The sequence below is a fragment of the Artemia franciscana genome, chromosome 3 (assembly GCF_032884065.1).
Source record: "Artemia franciscana chromosome 3, ASM3288406v1, whole genome shotgun sequence".
Classification (NCBI taxonomy): Eukaryota; Metazoa; Arthropoda; class Branchiopoda; order Anostraca; family Artemiidae; genus Artemia; species Artemia franciscana.
Window position 1 is genome coordinate 8,185,459 of NC_088865.1, and position 21,991 is coordinate 8,207,449.

Consider the following 21,991-nt stretch of genomic DNA (forward strand, 5'->3'; position numbering starts at 1 on the left):
GATATTCTGTGGTAGCCACAACACTGTGCTGGGTAGAGAATTTAGAGTGGCGAAACCCTATATAGGCCAGTGTATTCTCCTGATGAGCCCTTATGTTGGGTGTTGCCTCTGAATTATTTGTCTATGTTATTATTTTTTCTATTGTTTGGTAAATGACGACTTATACTTATTGACGACATGACTGCCTGTCCATGGATGATTCTTTATGGTTGATTGTGTGTGGCTATGCTGTTTTACCTATGTGATTGTATGGATGAGTAGGGTTAAGGCCTCATTCAAGTGCTGGTCTATATTAATCACTTATTTAGGAAAACAGTCTTCCTTTTCTCCTTCTGTCTCTTTTTTTTTTTTTTTTTTTTTTTTGTGTTTGTGCTGTAGCATTGGTGATTTCTCTTTTCATGATATATATATATATATATATATATATATATATATATATATATATATACATATATATATATATATATATATATATATATATATATATATTTATTTATTTATTTACAGGTGGGACACAGTGACACAACTTCAATGGCGCGTAACAAATATGTTGCGTAACGACTTACGCGTGTGGGGGGGGGGGTGGGCTTGGAGGGAACGAAGCGCCGCACCAACAGCTAGTTTTATATATATTTAATTTATAATTTTAATTTGATTTTATATATTTGATGTCTTGATTATTCTTTTCTTCATAACTCGACTGACTTTTTAATTCTTTTTGTAAATATATGTGTAGTACATTCTTACGTTTGAAATTCATGAATATATTTACTGGCTTGACTATTCTTTTCTTCATACTTGACAGACTTTTTATTTCTCTTTGTAAGTGTATTTTTAATACGTTCCCACATTCTTATGTTTGAAATTCAAGTAAATATTTACTGTCTTGAGTATTCTATTCTTCCTACTTCTGCTGAATTTGTGTTTCTCTTTGTAATTATATGTTTAAAACGTCCTAACGTTCTTATGTTTGAAATTCATGTATGTATTTGCTGTCTTTATTATTTTTTTTCTTCATACATCGACTGACTTTTTATGTCTCTTTATAATTATATGTTTAGTACGATCTTACGTTCTATTGTTTCAAATTCATGTCTGTATTTACTGTCTTGATTATTCTTTTCATCTTATTTTGAATGACTTTAAATTTATATTTGTAACTATATTTTTAATACTTTCTTTCATTTTTATGTTTGGAATTCATCTATATGTTTACTGTCTTAATTATGCTTTTCTACATACTTCGACTGACTTTTTATTTCTCTTTGTTTTTGTATATTTAATTCATTCTTACGTACTTGTTTTTGAAATTCAAGTTTATATTTACTCTCTAGATTGTTCTTTTCTTCAAGCCTCTACTAGCTTTTATTTCTCTTTGCAATTATATACTATCTTTTTAAGTGAGCAATATTTGTGTTTGTATGTAGGTCCTCGAAAACGGCTGCATATGTTTTTGGTAAAAATGATATCTTGGGATAGTCTCACATAAAAAATGATCAAGATAAGTCAGAAGTCTGAGAAAATTGGTTAAGAGCCACAATTTTGGTTTTTGGAAATGACGTCATGTAATATGTTAGAACATCGTATAAGCGTTTCCTATGAGATGTGGCATCATACACGTATTTTCTTATATGATGTTATGCATAGCATAAATAAGATTTTTGAGTTTCCAACGCAATAGTTCTTTGTATTATATTATGTTTTTTAGAACATCCAAAAACGAACACTTGCGGTTAGAGGTACTATAAATGATGATTCTTTGGAACCAACACCTGAACTGTCAAACTTGATAAGATGTGGAGTTCAAAAACCTAGACCATCAATTGCGACAACACCAATGCGGACTGCTAACAAACTTCTATACTTACATTCATTTCTTTAACTTCTATGTCTGATACATCTAGTCTAGTCTCTAGTAAAGTCTAACAATATCAAATTACATGTAATAACATCAAAGACAAAGGCATTAAAACAAAGTCATTAAATCGGGGACGTCAATTCAGGAATTTGTTATTTTATCGATTTTTACCCAGTAAGATACCAAAAAGGGTATTTCCCAATGAGATACCCAATGAAAATTTTTCTCTTCAAAATATCAGGTGAAAGGGATTAACTGTATAACGTTATCAGTCTGATTGCAACGATTATGGAAGACTGAATAATTCTTTATTGTTATCTTCTTGTTTATACTGGTTTAAAAACTGCTTGTTTATACTGGTTTAAAAAACCGAAATTCCATTCTAAATTCAACGTTTGAAATAACAGTATTGTAAGGCCACAATAAGAGTCACTTATGACTTATATTTTGCATGGTATTGTTTAGTCTTTTATTGGTTCTGCAGATAATGTACTGAACCTAAGCTGGTCCTGAAAAGTCTGAAGTACTGCTTTTTAACTCGAAATCTGATGCTGGTTGGAGCATCACACTTAGTGATTCTATTGTTGAGATCGCAGATGATATTGTCTATCTGGGCCTCCCTATTGGACAGTCAATACCAGAGACACGGGGGCTACTGCTTTTTCATTTTCGGAAGCGGTCCTCTTTTACATATAGCTGTATAGTGGCAAGTAAGCGGAAGTTTGATCATCATCTGTTGGCCCAGGTGTAAAAAGCTATGATTTTGCCTCATTATTTGTATCTTAGCCCATTTTGGCACATTCTGCGGCTACAGATAAACTGAAATTGCGTTTACTGCACTACAAGTATGCAAAAGTTTTGCTGGGTTTACCACTGTAGACAAGCAATAGGTATGTTCTGCCCCAATACAGAGTTACCAACCCGAAAAAGCGATTCTGTCGCAGATTGACCGATATAATTCGTCTGTCAAGATCCACCCGAGGACCAATATTTTACAGCAGTAGTCGACATCTATTTCTGTTTGCAGGGTTTTTGTTTTGTTGGTGTTAGATGAATTAGTGTCTAGTGCTTTTTTGTTTTTTTGTGCTCCATCGGTTTTTCGATTGATGGGTATTATATACATTTATTCATTAATAATACTACTCAGGTAGGTAAGACTATTGACCTGATTAAATTTTTGAATTTCAAAAGCTCATTTGCCATACTATAACATCTGAAACCTTTTTTTTTCGATAGTTCTGTACTGTCGCTAACTCTTCCTCTCAAAATAAATTTTCCTTCACTTTCAAATTGTTAAAACAATTTAATTCTTGTCTATATCATTTTGTACAGCTTCATCACAGTATAAGATAATCTTAAAATGCTCTAGGCATTTCTTTTTAGCATTTTTTTTTTTGTATTATTATTATTGATAATTAAACTCCGACTTCTGCCTTGGGACAAAATTAGGCTGGCTGCTTCTTCTCAATTTCTTCCGGATTCCGGAATTTCGGATCCCAAGCAGTTTTATGCAAAGTCTCTTTTTCCCATCTGCCTAATCCACCCTTTGATTTCTTCTCTATTTTCCTAAGTCTTCTTTTATTCTCGTAATATCAATCAGTCAGAAATTTCACGTAGAAATCTATTATCTTTTCTGTTGAACTTAAACTACTTTTGCTACTATTCCTAACTGTGTTTCTGATTTTCCTCCCTAAAACATATAAATACAATATGAGTATAAGGACGAAATAGTGTAGAGCACAAACTGTAAAACAGACCCGGTAGCGCAGATAAGGGACTTTACGATTTGCGTTACACAAATATAGCTGATAAAAGACCACAAACGCATGAACAAATTATTTCCCTGATAAATAGTGGGTCTTGGTTATTTTGTTAAGTTAAATTTCACATTATAGTAGAAAACCAATGGCCAATAAAAAGTGCAAAATAAACAGTTTAAATAATGTAAATAAAATTTATAAACAGATAATGAACGGTGTAAATAAACAACAATAAACAGTAAAAAAAATAACAGGGTTGTACAAATGCCAGAATGTAGGAAAAAAAAAAAAATACACTGCATCAGCGAAAACACTACACGGAGATTTGTGTGTTACAGAATATTGAAATCATAAGTTGTGGAGTTGTTCTTATGGAGTGCAGTCTATTGTGTGTAAGACTCTCCGACTGATTAAATAAAAATATTCCTAATAAATTATAGTTGTTGTTTATTTTTTCTAATTATCCGTACTGAATACATTTGGACACACAGGGTTGTAAATACCGTTTTTGTCTACTGAATCAAGTTCAAGTTCCTGATCAAGGCTCTTTTTAAAGAAATATTCAATATCCTCCAAGGTTTTTCCTTTTGTTTCAGGAACAAACACAATGATAAAAACTGCTCCAACTGCAAGAATACAGGCATATAGCCAAAACGCACCATGGTCACCAATGCTTTTTTGGAGCTCTGGAAATGTCCTAACAACGACGAAGATAAGTAAACTATTAACAAAATAGCCAATTGATCCCATGATATCTCTATACCGGACTGGTGATAATTCTGCAAGCATAATAAAGGGAACAGAAGAATATCCAACAGCGTAGGAAGTATAAAAAACTACCAGGGATGCGAAAGGTAGCCAGGAAATATTTTCAACTGAATCTGGTCCGTATGTGTCCTGAAATAAAAAATTAAAATAAAAAATTGGGCGTTTTAAGTAATACTCGAACAACTGTTTATCAAACAGTTCGTGGTAACGAACTGTAGTAAGGAGCGACCCGGCTCAATAGTAACCAAAACTCTAAAAAATGAAATTTTGATACCAATAGCTACATCAAAAGAATCGCATTTTAATGCTGGTTTTAAATATATAAGTTTCATCAAGTTTAGTCTTACCCATCAAAAGTAACGAGCCTGAGAAAATTTGCGTTATTTTAGAAAATAGGGGGAAACACCCCCTAAAAGTCATAGAATCTTAACAAAATCACACCATCAAATTCAGCGTATCAGAGAACCCTACTGTAGAAGTTTCGAGGTCCTATCTACAAAAATGTGGAATTTTACATTTTTTGCCAGAAGGATGCGTGTTTATTTTTTTATTTTTATTTTTTTTCCCAGGGGTGATCGTATCGACCCAGTTGTCCTAGAATGTTGCAAGAGGGCTCATTCTAACGGAAATAAGAAGTTCTAGTGCCCTTTTTAAGTGACCAAAAAAATTGGAGGGCCCCTAGGCCCCCTCCCACGCTAATTATTTTCCCAAAGTCAACGGATCAAAATTCTGAGATAGCAATTTTATTCAGCGTAGTCGAAAAACCTTATAACTATGTCTTTGGGGACGACTTACTCCCCCACTGTCTCCGTGGGAGGGGCAACAAGTTACAAACTTTGACCTGTGCTTACATATAGTAATGGTTATTGGGACGTATACAGGCGTTTTCAGGAGGATTTTTGTGGTTGGGGGGAGGGGTTGAGAAGAGTGGGATATGCTGGGGGAACTTTCCATCGAGAATTTGTCATGGGAGAAGAAAATTTCCATGAAGGGAGAGCAGGATTAACTAGCATTATTAAAAAAAAAATTAAAAAATAAATGTGAAAAAGCTTTTTCAGTTGGAAGTAAGGAACAGCAATAAAACTTAAAACAAACAGAAATTATTACCCATATGAGGGGCTCACCTCCTTCTAATACCTCGCTCTTTACGCTAAAGTATTTTTAGTAATTTTAACTATTTATTCTACGGCTTTTTACTGTTTTAAAAAGAAGAATTGAGAGAAAGAGTCAAACTTTAGCGTAAAGAACGGGGCGCTGATGAGGAAGCAGCCTCTTTCATATACGAAGTAATTTCTGTCCGTTTTAAGTTTTAATGTCGCTCCTTACTTTCAGTTAAAAAAACTTGTTTTTTTTATTTAATGTTATTAAGAAGTCAAGCCTTTACTAGTAAGAATCTTAAAATTTTTGGTTTACTGCAGAGTTATTTTGTCTGGTTTCCTCAAATTTGAATTTCTCAACAAACAAAAAATTTGAATAGGTTTTTTGGTTTCAGATTCACCTATAGTTCTTTGCAAAATCATTTAAAATAATATTCCTGTTGCTTGTGCATAAAAGCACGGTTATGAATGTAAATAAATCTAGCTTAACTTAAAATCTACTAAAATTTAAAAACACTTTTGAGACATATAGATGGCTTTTGAGGAACGTTGACATCTACTCCTTCTCTCCCAAGTTAAGTCCATGGATGAGCATTGCAAAGAGTATAACTTAGAGGGTAACTTACAAGAAAAGAGACAGGCACTATTGCATACAAATAAAACCATTCACGCCATATAGCGTTTGGTATTTCTTTTACATTTTTTCAAGTTTCGTAATCGCAATTCTTTCAGAAACTGAGATGCAACACTTATTACTACGCTAATTTTACCAATTACACCAGTTAAACGAATTTTTCCTTCTTAAATGCCGAAAAAATTGCCAAATAATGCCTAACGCTAGATGACATTTCCTACTCTTTGGGTCATTGCATAATCACAGAAACTTCCAAAACTTCTAACATTGGAAGATAGATTTATTAACGAAATGATTATTTTAATCATTCGTTAATAAATGATTAATAACGAATATGATTATTTCAAAAATGAAATTATTATTTTAAATGACAGCGTGTAAGTAAGAAAAAACAAAACAATCGATTTGAATAGGGGCTAAAATGTATTATTTTTACATCAGAAGCAATAAACCTTTCTTGGCCAAATAAAATGCCACGGAAAATTTTTTCCCTGTAAATATATATTTTTGTCTGTTTCAAAACCTCTTGAAAATACGTTTCCTAATTGTAGAAAATCATGAATAAGAGGTTATTCGACAAGTTTCAAAAAGAGAAGGAAATCGTGTTAAAATGTATTTATTAAGACTATTTTGAAAAAAATCCAATATCTTCTGTCCATACTTTTTATTTATTATGAAATTCTTTTAATCAAATTTTTCTAATTCTGGACCTAGGTTTTATTTTAACATAAAGCTGCTTACCACTGTTCACATCACCAGGCCACCTAGGGCAAATCCATGTATATATGCCCCCCCCCCCGCACCCCATTACATTCATAGGTTCACTAAAATTCTTGAATTTCTTGTTTCTCTTAAAACCATATTCAGACTTCTCTGCACCCCACTTGAATATGCTTGACAGTATTATTACCTTGGATTCAAATGTCTTAACTATAGTTCTAAGATTTATCTTCTTATTCCTCCAGACTCTTTCAACAAATTATTTATCACTGTAATTCTGGTCGTGGTGACTTGGTCTTCTTAACAATAGATTGGAACTTACTTTCAAACACCGTACTCTCAAAGCCTTGGGAAATTAATCAGTTTCATTAACATCTTTGGCCTGGGATGAAAAGAACAAGTTTTAATAAAAAGAAATTACCCTTAAGTAAAAGTATGTGCCAAGTGCTAACAGAGATATCTTTATGATAAGACCCGAAATGAGCATTAGTGCTTTTCTGCCAAGACTGTCAATGAAGATTGAGACTATCAGCACTGCCACTACCAAACATACTGCAAGTATTATTGTAGCAATCCCCACATCTATTGGACTGTTTCCTTCAAGAATAGTAACCTGGAAAAAAACCTTAAGGTAAATTTTATCATTTGAAAATTGTTTTTTTTGGAAATCTGTGAGCAATAAAGGGAAAAACTTCTTCGTGCATTTTGACATAAAAGTAAGTTTGAAACCTATTTTTCAGTTCTGCTTCCGAGATTTTATAGATATTAAACCTCAAAATTAACCTTTTATACAATTTAACATAGAAAAGCACCATAAGAAATATTGAGCTTAAAGGTTAAAAGAGCTCTTGAGGGGGGTCAGAAGAAAAATGATAACGTCAAATACAGGATAAGTTGAAAGACTAACATTTTACCAAGGTATTCTATTTACATGACCGGTACTGAAAAAAAAAATAAGAGACAAGGAATTATCATAAAATTTATAGTTTAAGATAAAGCATGATCAGTAAATGAAAAGTAAGCATATGATTATAAGTATGTAAATGATAATAACGATGATAAAAACGGGACTTTGATCAAAACCTGAGACGTGATCAGGACTGTTGTTTTGGAAGGGCGATAATTAGTTGCGATCTTTTCGTAGTTGGCTGTATGTACCATTTTATACTAACGCTGGGGAAACTTCTTACAGAGCTGGGGCCCGGTAGATCCCAAAACTGTTGGTTCCATTCTCTATATTCACGGAAATTAGAAAGAGGGCCAATATATATCTTCTGAAATCTAGAGGGGACAATTTTGTTCTTGTTTTCAATTTGTCAATAAAATTACAAAAAAATAGGGTTTTCAAAACCTAGGGTGAGCAATTATATTGTAGGAAATGTTTCCTCAAATTCAGAACTCTGATATTACTTGCTCAGTATTAAAATAGGCTCTATTAACGAATATTACTCTTACAATGTAATTGAGTGATAAAGTAATGGCCACTTCATGCTGTACTGACCCTCAACATTTCTGGAGCTGTTAAGCCTTCCTTAGCTTGACAGGACTTCTTATTTACACATCACCCAGAATCAAACAAGTTAATTACTTATGCGTTCACTAGTATCCATTCGTTCTTTGTAGTTAGTAGGAACCTTCAAATATTTACATTGGTCAATTAGGATAGGACAACTTATCAGAGGTAAAGAAAGAGGTAAACTTTTACGTCTCAAAATTTGAAAGCTTTCAAATTTGAATAAGACTGAATAATTGAAAGACTGCTTTGTGGGGTACTGCAAGTTTGCTTCAGTTTTTACTTGGTATTAAATAAAAAAACAAGTTTTTTTTAACTGAAAGTAAGGAGCGACATTAAAACTTAAAACGCACAGAAATTACTTTGTATATGAAAGAGGCTGCTTCCTCATCAGCGCCCCGTTCTTTACGCTAAAGTTTGACTCTTTCTCTCAATTCTTCTTTTTAAAACAGTAAAAAACTTTAGCGTAAAGAGCGGGGCGTTGATGAGGAAGCAGCCTCTTTCATATACGAAGTAATTTCTGTGCGTTTTAAGTTTTAATGTCACTCCTTACTTTCAGTTAAAAAAACTTGTTTTTTTTATTTAATTTCTGAACGTTTTTGAATCAATGCATGTTTTGATTTTGGCTCTCCGCAGAGGAATTATCAAAACGAAATTTGCATATTTATTTTTTTTGGCTAAATGGCTTTCTCATAATTTTGATCGAATGATTTTGAGAAAAAAAGAGCGGGGGACGAAGCCAAGTTACCCTCCGATTTTTTTGTTAATTAAAAAGGCAAATAGAACTTTTAATTTTTTAAGAATCTTTTTATTGGTAAAAGATTTACGTAACTTATAAATTAGCTTACGTAAAGAACTTTTGTATTCTCATGTTTTTATTACATATATGAGGGGATTCGCCCCATTGTCAGTACCTCACTCTTTACACTAAAGCTAAAATTTTATCCCAATTCATTAAGAATGACCCCTGAATGACAAAAGCCGTAGAATAAATAGTTGAAATTACTAAAAATACTTTAGCGTAAAGAGCGAGGTATTAGAAGGAGGTGAGCCCCTCATATGGGTAATAATTTCTGTTTGTTTTAAGTTTTATTGCTGTTCCTTACTTCCAACTGAAAAAGCTTTTTCACATTTATTTTTTAATTGTTTTTTTTTTTTAAATAATGCTAGTAAATCCTGTAAAATCCTTCATGGAAATTTTCCTCTCCCATGACAAATTCTCGATGGAAAGCTCCCCCAGCATATCCCCCTCTTTTCAACCCCTCCCCCCAACCAAAAAAATCCTCCTGAAAACGCCTGTATACTTCCCAATAACCATTACTATATGTAAGCACAGGTCAAAGTTTGTAACTTGTTGCCCCTCCCACGGAGACTGTGGGGGAGTAAGTCGTCCCCAAAGACATAGTTATAAGGTTTTTCGACTACGCTGAATAAAATGGCTATCTCAGAATTTTGATCCGTTGACTTTGAGAAAATAATTAGCGTGGGAGGGGGCCTAGGGGCCCTCCAATTTTTTTGGTCACTTAAAAAGGGCACTAGAACTTTTTATTTCCGTTAGAATGAGCCCTATTGCAACATTCTAGGACAGCTGGGTCGATACGATCACCCCTGGGAAAAAAAAACACGCATCCGTGATCTGCCTTCTGGCAAAAAATGCAAAATTCCACATTTTTGTAGATAGGAGCTCGAACCTTCTACAGTAGGGTTCTCTGATATGTTGAATCTGATGGTGTGATTTTCGTTAAGATTCTATGACTTTTAGAGGGTGTTTCCCCCTATTTTCTAAAATAACGCAAATTTTCTCAGGCTCGTAACTTTTGATGGGTAAGACTAAACTTGATGAAACTTCTATATTTAAAACCAGCATTAAAATGAGATTCTGTTGTTGAAATTCCATTTTTTAGAGTTTTGGTTACTATTGAGCCCGGTCGCTCCTTACTATAGTTCGTTACCACGAACTGTTTGATAGGAATCATAGGCATTGCAATGGCGATGCTTAAGTAAAGAACGATGTTGGCACAGTGTTGATTTTTAAGACCAGGGCACTTTGTATCTTTAAGAGTCAAAAGTGATGGAGGTCAATTAGCTCCCTCTTATACATGATATGTGTATATTGTTTGTCAAAACGGCGTAATTCAGGAATGACTGAGTATATTAATTTGGAACTCTCGGGAAATGATAAGGGAGATAATCAATTGACCAATAAGGGAATATTTGCACGCTACTACTATTATCTGATTGATAGGTCGCATGAAAACAAAAGGATTGTAAAGAAAGTGGAGAAAGCATTAAAATATGAACTAAGGAGATGTGAAGTGGAGGCGATGGATAAAATTGCTGAGGATCTGGAAGATGCGGCTAGACGGCATAATAGTAAAATATTATACTGACATTTTAATAAATTGAAAGGGAGTAGCCAATCCGGACTAGTCCCAGTTAAAGATAGAAATGGGGCCACAATTAGTGATAAGGAAAAGGTTAAAGAAAGATGGGTGGAACATTTTGAGAATGTGCTAAACCGAGATACAGTTGCAGGAAAAGATATAGATGAAAATGAAAAAGTTTGTGATACCTTGGATGTGAAGGAAGATTTGTTTAGTGAGGAAAAATTAGCGACAATACTAAAAGGATTAAAAAATAATAAAGCCACAGGTGCTGATAGTATGATTAATGAGTTTCTTAAATATGGTGGCTCTGAGGTTAGGAATAAGCTACTGAAGATTATGAACATGATTTTTGAAAAAGGGGAAGTACCCAATGATTTTAGGAAAACCTTCATTAAACCACTGTATAAGAAAGGTGACAAGAGTGAGTGTCGTAATTATCGAGGCATTAGTCTGGTCTCTGTAGGTAGCAAATTACTGAGTAATATGATACTTTTTAGACTGAGACATGCTGTAGACAAAGTTTTAAGGGAAGAGCAATGCGGTTTTAGAAAAGGTAGAGGATGTGTCGACCATGTTTTCACTCTTAGGTTAATAATTGAGAAGTCCCTTCGTTGTCAAACACTTTTGGTCCTCAGTTTTATCGATTATGAGCAAGCTTTCGATTCTGTTGATAGAACAGCGTAAACAAAGGTCTTGTCGTTATATGGTACACCTGAAAAATACATTAAAGTAATTTGCGCTATGTACGAGAATAATACTGCTGCCGTTAAGGTAGGAAATGAGGTTAGCAACTGGTTTTGTATTAGATCAGGAGTTAAGCAGGGTTGTGTTCTATCCCCCTTTATATGGATCATTTTGATGGACTTCGTCTTGAGGAGCACAGGGAAGGCAATTGGAGACCATGGAATCAAATGGGGAGGAAGAACGCTCCTGGACTTAGATTATGCTGATGATTTAAGCATATTAGATGAAAGTGTGAGCAAAATGAATGAATTTTTAGAGGTTTTACGAGTTCAGGGTGCTAAAATAGGCTTGAAAATTAATGTTAAGAAGACTAAGTCACTAAGGCTAGGAATAAGTGAAGATGAACAGGTGACATTAGGTAACGAAAAGATTGATCAGGTTGGGAGCTTCAGCTACCTTGGTAGTATTATTAGTAAAGATGGTGGGAGCAGTGAAGATGTTAAAAGTAGAATAGCTAAGGCCCAGGGTATTTTTTCACAGTTAAAAAAAGTTTGGAAGAATAGAAAGATAAGTCTACAAACCAAGATTAGAATATTGGAAGCTACAGTGATGACAGTGGTCAAATATGGCTCTGAAGCATGGGCACTCCGAAAAGCAGATGAAAATTTACTAGATGTTTTCCAGAGAAATGGCCTACGGATTGTTCTGGGTACCCGGCTGACTGACCGTATTTCAAACAGTAGGCTGTACGAAAAGTGTGGTTCAATCCCGCTTTCTGGGGCTATAATGAAAGAAAGGTTGAGATGGCTAGGCCACGTTCTACGGATGAAGGATGCCAGATTACCGAAGATTGTCCTTTTTGGCCAACCTTCTGGGGCTACACGGAAAGCAGGTCGTCCTTGTCTGGGTTGGGAGGATGTCATAAATAAAGATTTAAAGGAAATGGGAATTTCCTCGGAGGGTGTAAAGAGGGAGGCTTTAAATAGATTAGGTTGGAGGATGAGCGTGCGTAGCTGTGTTGGCCTCAGGCGGCTTGGTGCTGCAGTGAGTTATTATTAGTAGTAGTAGTAGTACTACTATTACACCTACCGCTGCATCTATTGCTACCGCAAGTACTTTTACTACTACCACTACTATTACTAAAATTACTACTTCTGTAACGGATACTACTAGGGCTGAGGATATTGAAATAAACATCTGAGGAAACATTCATGGAAAATTTTGAGCTAAATCAAAGCATATTATGTGCATAGAAATTGATATTAGGGTGTATCTGCAATTTTTAGAACGTATTATCGTATCAACAGGAAACTTCAGGGGTGTCATGAATGGGATATTCAGTTGACCAAAAGGCAAAATAAACCAGCTAGCATAATGATGTTGCTACTACATAATAATAACACGCTATTACTTCTACAAATACTACTACTACTACTACGATACTAGTACAATTAAGGCTAAGCGTATGAAGTTGAAAATTTAATTAAAACACACTATGTGCCAGCAGATTTTCAAAACGACGTATCTCAAGAATGAATTTGGGTATTAAGTTGGAACTTTTAAAGAATTCTTTAAAGGGAAAGATCAATTGACAAAAAGGTAATATATGCATGTTACTACTAACACTACTACCACTGCTACTTTTACTGTAAGTCGCACTGCTACAATGCTGTAAGCCTTGCAACTTATAAGGCTTACAGTATTAAGATGAAAAGAACGTCAAAAGGGGGTCAACGGCGCAAATCAGCAATGTTTTTGGAAGGGCTTAACGTGCCAAGGCAAAATTTCTGGGGCATCATGAAAGGGGTGTTCAACTGATCAAAAGGCAAGATGTATATGCTACTACCGCTATAAATGCTGCTACTACTGTTACTACTAATTTAACACTAACACTGCAGCTACTCCTCCTACAACCACTACAACTACTGTGATGCTACTACTATTAAGGCTAAGTCTGTGAAGGTAAAATTTGAGAGAATATTGATGGCAAATTCGAACTAAAAATAGATACTTAGAATGTCAAAAGAACGTACCTTAAGAATTGATTTGTGTATTAAATTGTAGCATTAGGTGTTGAAAGGAATGTTAAAAAAAACAAAGTTAATATGTGCATACTGATACTAATGCTACTACTGCCACTACAACTATTTCTACTACACAAGCTAAGGGTATTAAGGTAAAGCTTTTAAGAAATATTTAGGCAGATGTTGAACTAAATCAAAACGAACCATGATCATGTAGATTGTCAAAAGGGTGACAAAGCAATATCATAATAACTACTTACATTATTAAGTTATACCTTCCAGGGTTAGTTTTGTCAAAATTTGAAGTAGCCAAAAGAGACTATGTATACTTTTAGTGCTACTTCTACGGTTACTGTAATGACATTAAGGGCAATAAGTTGAAACTCCTAGGGAACGTTTAGGGGGCGTTTCAATTAAACGAAAAAAAACTATACGCATCCCTTTATTAAAAGAGCATTTAAACAGTATCATAGGCAGTGCTGTTCAATCACAGCTAGTAATATCATTGATATTTAAAGAAGACAATGATTTGGGAAATCAAAAGTTCTAGTGCCCTTTTTAAGAGTCAAAATTGATTGGAGGGCAATTAGCTTTCCAAGACAGTTTCTCTGAAAAAGAGTATGTCAATATGAAATGAATAGGAATTAATTTTTAAAAAAAACTTTTTCCACAAAATAAGTTTCTCAACGAAAAGTAAAGAACTCCATTATCCAAAAATGAAAAAAAATCGAATAATTTACCGAGCGTATAACTACAAAAAATCAGCATCAATAAATGAATGAAACCTAAAACGAACAGAAATTACAATAAATAACCGAGTCAAACTCAAAACAAGCAGAAATTAACCTGATTACGGCTCACAACCCCTATGCCTTCTCAAGGCCAGAACATAATTTGCACTTTACTAAAAAAATGTATATGTTTTTACTTTTGCAAATTTAATAAATAAAAAATTACTAATATTTTAAAGAATACATATGAACATATGCATAGTAAACTGACAATGCACATTTATTTGTATTTTTGGGAATTAAAGTCGAGCAGCAACTTACTAATTTGTTACCCTTATTAAAGATATCTGAAAGAAATTCTTATACAGAAATTCTTAATAAGGAAATTCTTAAATATATATGAAATTAGGTATGTTGATCGCTAATTTATGTGTCAAGGAAAATCAATAACATTATTTTGGCAGCATGGGAACACATCCGATGGTCATTGATGGGATAATTAATTATAAAAACTATTTCACGGGAATAATTTAAGTGAATAAAATAAATCCAAGTAAACAGGTAAAAAATATTCGTTTGTGTAATAGCTACCCTAGCTACCCTACTACCCCCCCCCCTCAAGGGCTGGAAATATAAGGCCATAAAATAAAATGTTTGTTTGCTACAAAGTATGTGTAGTTGTACTAACCAAGGAAAAAATTCAGGAAAATATTTCGCCAAACCCCCGACACACAACTGAAAAATAGTTTGAACTGACATCCAAGGTTATTGCAAATATCTTAGAGTACTAGAAATAGCAAGCTGTTATCCCGGCTTTAAAATTAGGAAACTAATACGCTGAATTTAGATCGCAAGAGTAACAGTCCAGGTACAGAAGGTGGAACTTCAATGAGAAACAAAATTAAGAAAATGCTGGCTGCACAAGCCATTTCACCGTGGACATAATCAATTCATATAGATTGTGTGTGCGGAAAGAAACAAAATGGATTTTTAGGTATTGAATCCAATCGTGTCTTCTATAGACCAGAACATAACTTGCACTTTACTGGAAATAAAACACACTTTTAATGTTTTTATCCTTTTGTTTTAAGCTTTAATTAATCATTATTGAGACTTTTAGGAATAAATGTCCATCCACATTTTGTTTCATTAATTCTGGATATAATTTTTTTGCGATGTGAGAAATAAAAACACCTAGATTGAAATAATTATTGATTTCAGTTAAGCACGTATTATGTTCTGGTCTTTGAAAAGCACGGGAAGCGTCAGCCATACTCCTCTTAGATTGGGCTTATTTTGAGTTTGACTTGGATATTTATTGCAATTTGTTTTCGTTGTTCATTTCATTTATTTATTGATGGTGTTTTATGTCAGCATTAAGCCTGAAAAATTTTTTTGGCTGTATTTTTGCTAATCTTTGATTTAATGAAGTTCTTTACTTCTCCTTGAAAATCTTATTTTTTGGAAAATGTTTATTCAAAATAATAGTTAATACAGTGTGTATATGCGACGTTGTGGTTTTATCTATAGATAAATCAACAAGAAAGAAATGAAATTAAGCTACTGATAAATACTAAAGGAAAATAGAAGAGCTATAGAATTTTTGACTTTCAAATTAATTTTAGCAGATGATACCAAGATTTTTAAGCTGATTTCACAACCTATTCACAAAAATTCGTCCTATTTCTATTGAAACCTGTCTTTGAGTGATGGATAATTTAGGGTAATATCTCCGGGAGCTCTGGTGATCATGTCGTTGCCGAAGGCAAATAATATAATCCATAATGAGTCTGTATACACTAACGACCTTGAATTTATTTTGTGTATAGTTTGAGCGATGCCCATATACTGATAGCCATAAACCACATGAAATTATGAAGGATATTTATAAAATGCCTTGACTTCTTAATATATTGACCAGCAATGACTTAAAAACTTCCGCTGAAAAATTTCGTGTAAGAATAGATGCTTTAAAATATAGTTTTTTGCATTTGAAATTTTCTGATATTTATAAATGCTAATTCCTCTGCGATTTCTTTATATTTTGTTTCACTTTAATGCTCATTTTTCATGGTTCAACTTTGAAAAGAAAAATTAATTGGAAAAACAACAGACAAGCAAACTGAAGATTAGCTGACAGGTACATTCTTAGATCATTTTTACTTTCTACTATATTTACTCGTCATAGGCCCATCCTTAGATGAAATTTTGATATCTCTATATATATAAAAATAAGTTGTCTGTGTGTGTGTGTGTCGAGTGACGTCATGTTTGTGTGTCGACTGACGTCATGTTTGTTGATTGACGAAATTACACACAGGGACATCGGGAAACAAATGACGACCGGGACACCGGGACATCTTGTATTTATATAAAAACTAGCTGTTGGGGTGGCGCTTCGCGCCACCCCAACACCTAGTTGGTGGGGCGCTTCGCGCCCCCCCCAAGCCCCCCCGCGCGCGTAAGTCGTTACGCGCCATATTAGTTACGCGCCATTGTAGTTGTGTCCCTGTGTCCCACCTGTGAATATAGATAGATTTATATATGTGTTTCAAACTACGTAGAAATTGCGAATATACAACATTCTTGGCTTTCCCATTGTCTGTCCATATACAAAGCCGTATGTACTAATAATGACGTCATATGCAAACGCTCTTTTTACAAACAAACAAACATGCATACACACAACTCGTTTTTATATAGATAGATAGATAGATAGATACAATACAAATTAACTACGTAAAACTTGTGAATATACAACAGTCTTCGCTGTCCCATTGTCTGTGCGTATAAATAGATTGTCAGGTTTACCGACCCTCAAAGATGCAACATACAATTGTACATTGGTAAAGCAATCTGTATTAAGATTTATACCGCATTTTTCTAGTGATTGCCCTTGAGCTTTGTTGATGGTGGTTGCAAATGCTAATCGAATTGGGAATTGCAATCTTTTAAATTGAAAAAGCAGATCCGTTGGAATCATGGGAATGAGAGGAATAAGAACAGCCTCACCCTCATAAGGCCCTGTCAAGATTGTGGCCTCTATTAGGTTTTCCATTGTTTTTTTTTACGGCAAGTCGCGTGCCATTGCAAAGCTTTGGTGGGTTGATATTTCTTAAAAGTATTATTGGTACGCCTATTTTTAGTTGTAGCACGTGTGGTGGAAACCCTGAAGGATCTATGGAATTTAAAAATTCAGATGGATAATTAACCGCTTCATTTGGTTCCAAAATACAAATTAACTGCGTAAAAACTTGCGAATATACAACATTCTTCGCTGTCCAATTGTCGCTGCATATAAATAGATTGTCAGGGTTTACCGACCCTCGAACATGCAACGTACAATTGTCCATGGGAAAAACAATCAGTATTAAGATCTATACCACATTTTTCTAATGAATGACCTTGAGCTTTGTTAATGTTGATTGCAAATGCTAATCGAATTGGGAATTGCAATCTTTTAAATTGAAAAGGCAGATCCGTTGGAATCATGAGAATGCGAGGAATAAGAACAGCCTCACCCTCAAAAGGCCCTGTCAAGATTGTGGCCTCTATTAGGTTTTCCATTGTTTTTTTTTACGGCAAGTCGAGTGGAAAGCTTGCAGTGGAAAGTCGATTGCAAAGCTTTGGTGGGTTTATATTTCTTAAAAGTATTAAAACAATATTGTTGATTTCGTGGACGTCTATATTTTTGGGTGCGAGAATCGCTCTTTCACTTAGCCATTTATTATTTTTATAATTTTTTAGAATATTCGGAAATACTTTTTTCAATCAATTCATTTTTGGACGTCACTAAATTACAGAAATCAGCAGGTAGTTGTATGCGTCCTGAAATTGAGTCTACTGGGAGCTTTCCGTTTCCCATTGCCAGCAATTGATCTGAAAATGTTTTGACCAGAGTCATCGTTTTGCAATCGGACACGCATATTTGTAGTTAATTTTAATGTTTTTACGTGTGCCCATAAATTAGAATTTTTCAGGCAAGCATTCATTTCGTCTGCAGGAGTTGATTTAGGTATTAAAGGTAATGTTTGCCTGAAATCTCCCGCAAGCAATATTAATGTGCTGCCAAAGGGTTTCGACTTCCCTCGCAAATCTTTCAAGCATTGATCCAGAGCCTCGAGCGATTTTTTGTGTGCCATTGTGCACTCATCCCAAATAATAAGTTTGCATTGCTGCAATACTTTACCCATCCCAGATGATTTGGAAAATATTGCACGTGGGAGTTTCCTGTAGAATGCAAGTTCAGAGGCAATTTCAAAGCGGAATAAGCAGTTCTTCCACCAGGCAGCAATGTTGCGGCTATTCCGGACGACGCAATTGCCAACGCTATATCATTTTTTGATCGAATTGATGCCAGAATCAGTTTTATTACAAACGTTTTACCAGTACCCTCCTGGCGCATCCAAAAAGAAATTTTCTCCAACGTTGTTATCGACACAATGCATTATCGTATCATAAATGTCTTTTTGTTCCGACGTTAACTTGGAAATGTTATTTTGTACATACGACAATAGATCACTCGTACTGTAACTTTGTTCACGATCCAATTCTACACATGTCGAAACAGCAGCGATACGGTTAGGTGAAGGCATTCCCAAATCCTGAAGAGATTTGGTTTGCCATACGTACGCACAAATCTTCTATAACAACTAAAGTGTAGTTATAAATTTCTGATGTAAAATCAAAAGTCATATCTGACGTCTCTAACTGTTTTCGATGGAGTATATCTTCGGACATGACGTCAGTCAACACAGAAACATGACGTCACCTGATCCACAAACAGACACACAGACAGACAACTTCTATATATATAAAAACTAGCTGTTGGGGTGGCGCTTCGCGCCACCCCAACACCTAGTTGGTGGGGGCGCTTCGCGCCCCCCCCAAGCCCCCCCGCGCGCGTAAGTCGTTACGCGCCATAATAGTTACGCGCCATTGTAGTTGTGTCCCTATGTCCCACCTGTGAATATAGATATATATATATATATATATATAGATATATATATTATATATATATATTATATATATATATATATATATATATATATATATATATATATATATATATATATATATATATATATAATATATATATATATATATATATATATATATGGTTTTAAACTACGTAAAACTTGCGAATATACAACATTCTTTGCTGTCCCATTGTCTTTGCATATAAATAGATTGTCAGGTTTACCGACTCTTGAACATGCAACATATAATGGTCCATGGGAAAACAATCTGTATTCAGATCTATACCTCATGATTCTAATGATTGCCCTTGAGCTTTGTTTGATGGTGATTGCTAATCGACCATTCCCTGCCCCGGTGTCCCGGTCGTCATTTATATCCCCCTGTTTCCCCCGGTTGTCCCCGTTGTAGTTGTGTCCCTGTGTCCCGGTCGTCATTTATACTCCCCTGTGTCCCGGTCGTCATTTGTTTCCCGGTGTCCCCGGTCTGTATATACATTCGTTTTTAGTTTTGTTTTTCTCCTTTATTTTTTTCCTTTTTTTTTCTTTTTTAGTTTATTTAGATTTTTAGATTTTTTAGTTTTTTTTATTAGTTTTTAGTTTTTTTTTCTTTTTAGTTTTTTTGTAGTTTTTACCTTCTTTTTAGTTTTGTTAGTTTTTTTTTTTTTACTTATGTCCTGGTCGTCATTTATACTCCCTGTGTCCCGGTGCTTTGTTGATTGCTAATCGAACATTCCTTTTGTCCTGGTCGCTTTCCTCTTTAAGTGTCGTCATTTATTTTTTTCTTTTTAGTTCTTTTAGTTTTTACCTTTTTTAGTTTTTTTTAGTTTTTTAAATGAAAATTTTTTTTAGTTTTTTCTTTTTTTTTCTTTTTAGTTTTTTATTGGTTTTTACCTTTATTTTAGCTTATTTTTCAGTTTTTTCCTTTTTTTTAGTTTTTTTTTTATTTTTATTTTTTTTAGTTTTTTACCTTTTTTTAGTTTTTTTAGTTTTTTAGCTTTTTTTACTTTTTTTATTAGTTTTTAGTTTTTTTTGTAGTTTTTGCCTTTTTTAGTTTTTTCAGTTTTTTTTTTAGTTTTTTTATTGGTTTTTACCTTTATTTTAGCTCATTTTTCAGTTTTTTTCCTTTTTTTTTAGTTTTTTTAGTTTTTAGTTTTTTTAGTTTTTTACCTTTTTTTAGTTTCTTTAGTTTTTTTTAGTTTTTTAGCTTTTTTATCTTTTTTATTAGTTTTTAGTTTTTTTGTAGTTTTTGCCTTTTTTTAGTTTTTTTTAGTTTTTTTAGCTTTTTTATTAGTTTTTAGTTTTTTTTTGTAGTTTTTGCCTTTTTTTTAGTTTTTTAGTTTTTTAGCTTTTTTATTTTTTTTATTAGTTTTTTAGTTTTTTTTGTAGTTAGTTTTTTTAGTTTTTTACCTTTTTTTAGTTTTTTTAGTTTTTTTAGTTTTTTACCTTTTTTTAGTTTTTTTAGTTTTTTTAGTTTTTTACCTTTTTTTAGTTTTTTTAGTTTTTTTAGTTTTTTAGCTTTTTTACTTTTTTTATTAGTTTTTAGTTTTTTTTGTAGTTTTTGCCTTTTTTTAGTTTTTTTCAGTTTTTTTTTAGTTTTTTATTGGTTTTTACCTTTATTTTAGCTTATTTTTCAGTTTTTTCCTTTTTTTTTAGTTTTTTTTAGTTTTTAGTTTTTTTTAGTTTTTTACCTTTTTTTAGTTTTTTTAGTTTTTTTAGTTTTTTTAGCTTTTTTATTTTTTTTATTAGTTTTTAGTTTTTTTTGTAGTTTTTGCCTTTTTTTAGTTTTTTTAGTTTTTTAGCTTTTTTATTAGTTTTTAGTTTTTTTTGTAGTTTTTGCCTTTTTTAGTTTTTTTAGTTTTTTAGCTTTTTTATTTTTTTTATTAGTTTTTAGTTTTTTTGTAGTTATTTTATTTAGTTTTTTACCTTTTTTTAGTTTTTTTAGTTTTTTTAGTTTTTTAGCTTTTTTATTTTTTTTTATTAGTTTTTAGTTTTTTTTGGTAGTTTTTGCCTTTTTTTAGTTTTTTTGTTTTTTAGCTTTATATATATATATATATATATATATATATATTATATATATATATATATATATATATATATATATATATTTATATATATATATATATATATATATATATATATATATATATATATATATATATATATATATATATACTAGCTGTTGGGGTGGCGCTTCGCGCCACCCCAACACCTAGTTGGTGGGGGCGCTTCGCGCCCCCCCCCCAAGCCCCCCCGCGCGCGTAAGTCGTTACGCGCCATATTAGTTACGCGCCATTGTAGTTGTGTCCCTATGTCCCACCTGTGAATATATATATATATATATATATATATATATATATTATATATATATATATATATATATATATATATATATATATATATATATATATATATATATATATTATATATATATATATTATATATATATATATATATATATATATATATATATATATATATATATATTATATATATATATATATATATATATATATATATATATATATATATATATATATATATATATATATATGTTTTTACTACGTAAAACTATGTAGTTTTTGTAGTAAAACAATTATGTTTTTAACTACGTAAAACTTGCGAATATACAACATTCTTTGCTGTCCCATTGTCTGTGCATATAAATAGATTGTCAGGTTTACCGACTCTTGAACATGCAACATATAATGGTCCATGGGAAAACAATCCGTATTCAGATCTATACCTCATGATTCTAATGATTGCCCTTGAGCTTTGTTGATGGTGATTGCTAATCGACCATTCCCTGAGTCGCCATCGTCATTTATATATCCCCCTG

General features: G+C 33.0%; 1 protein-coding gene across 1 annotated transcript in view; it reads right to left on the bottom strand.

The window, feature by feature from the left end:
• Window positions 1-609: 609 nt before the first annotated feature.
• LOC136024832 (facilitated trehalose transporter Tret1-like) overlaps window positions 610-21,991 on the bottom strand; it is a 222,639-nt gene continuing 201,257 nt past the window's right edge. The window contains exons 5-6 of the mRNA XM_065700316.1: window positions 7,259-7,450; window positions 610-4,515 (exon numbers count right to left, since the gene is read on the bottom strand). Coding sequence (XP_065556388.1) covers window positions 4,075-4,515; window positions 7,259-7,450 — 633 coding nt within the window. The 3' untranslated portion in view covers window positions 610-4,074. The remainder of the gene's footprint in view (window positions 4,516-7,258; window positions 7,451-21,991) is intronic.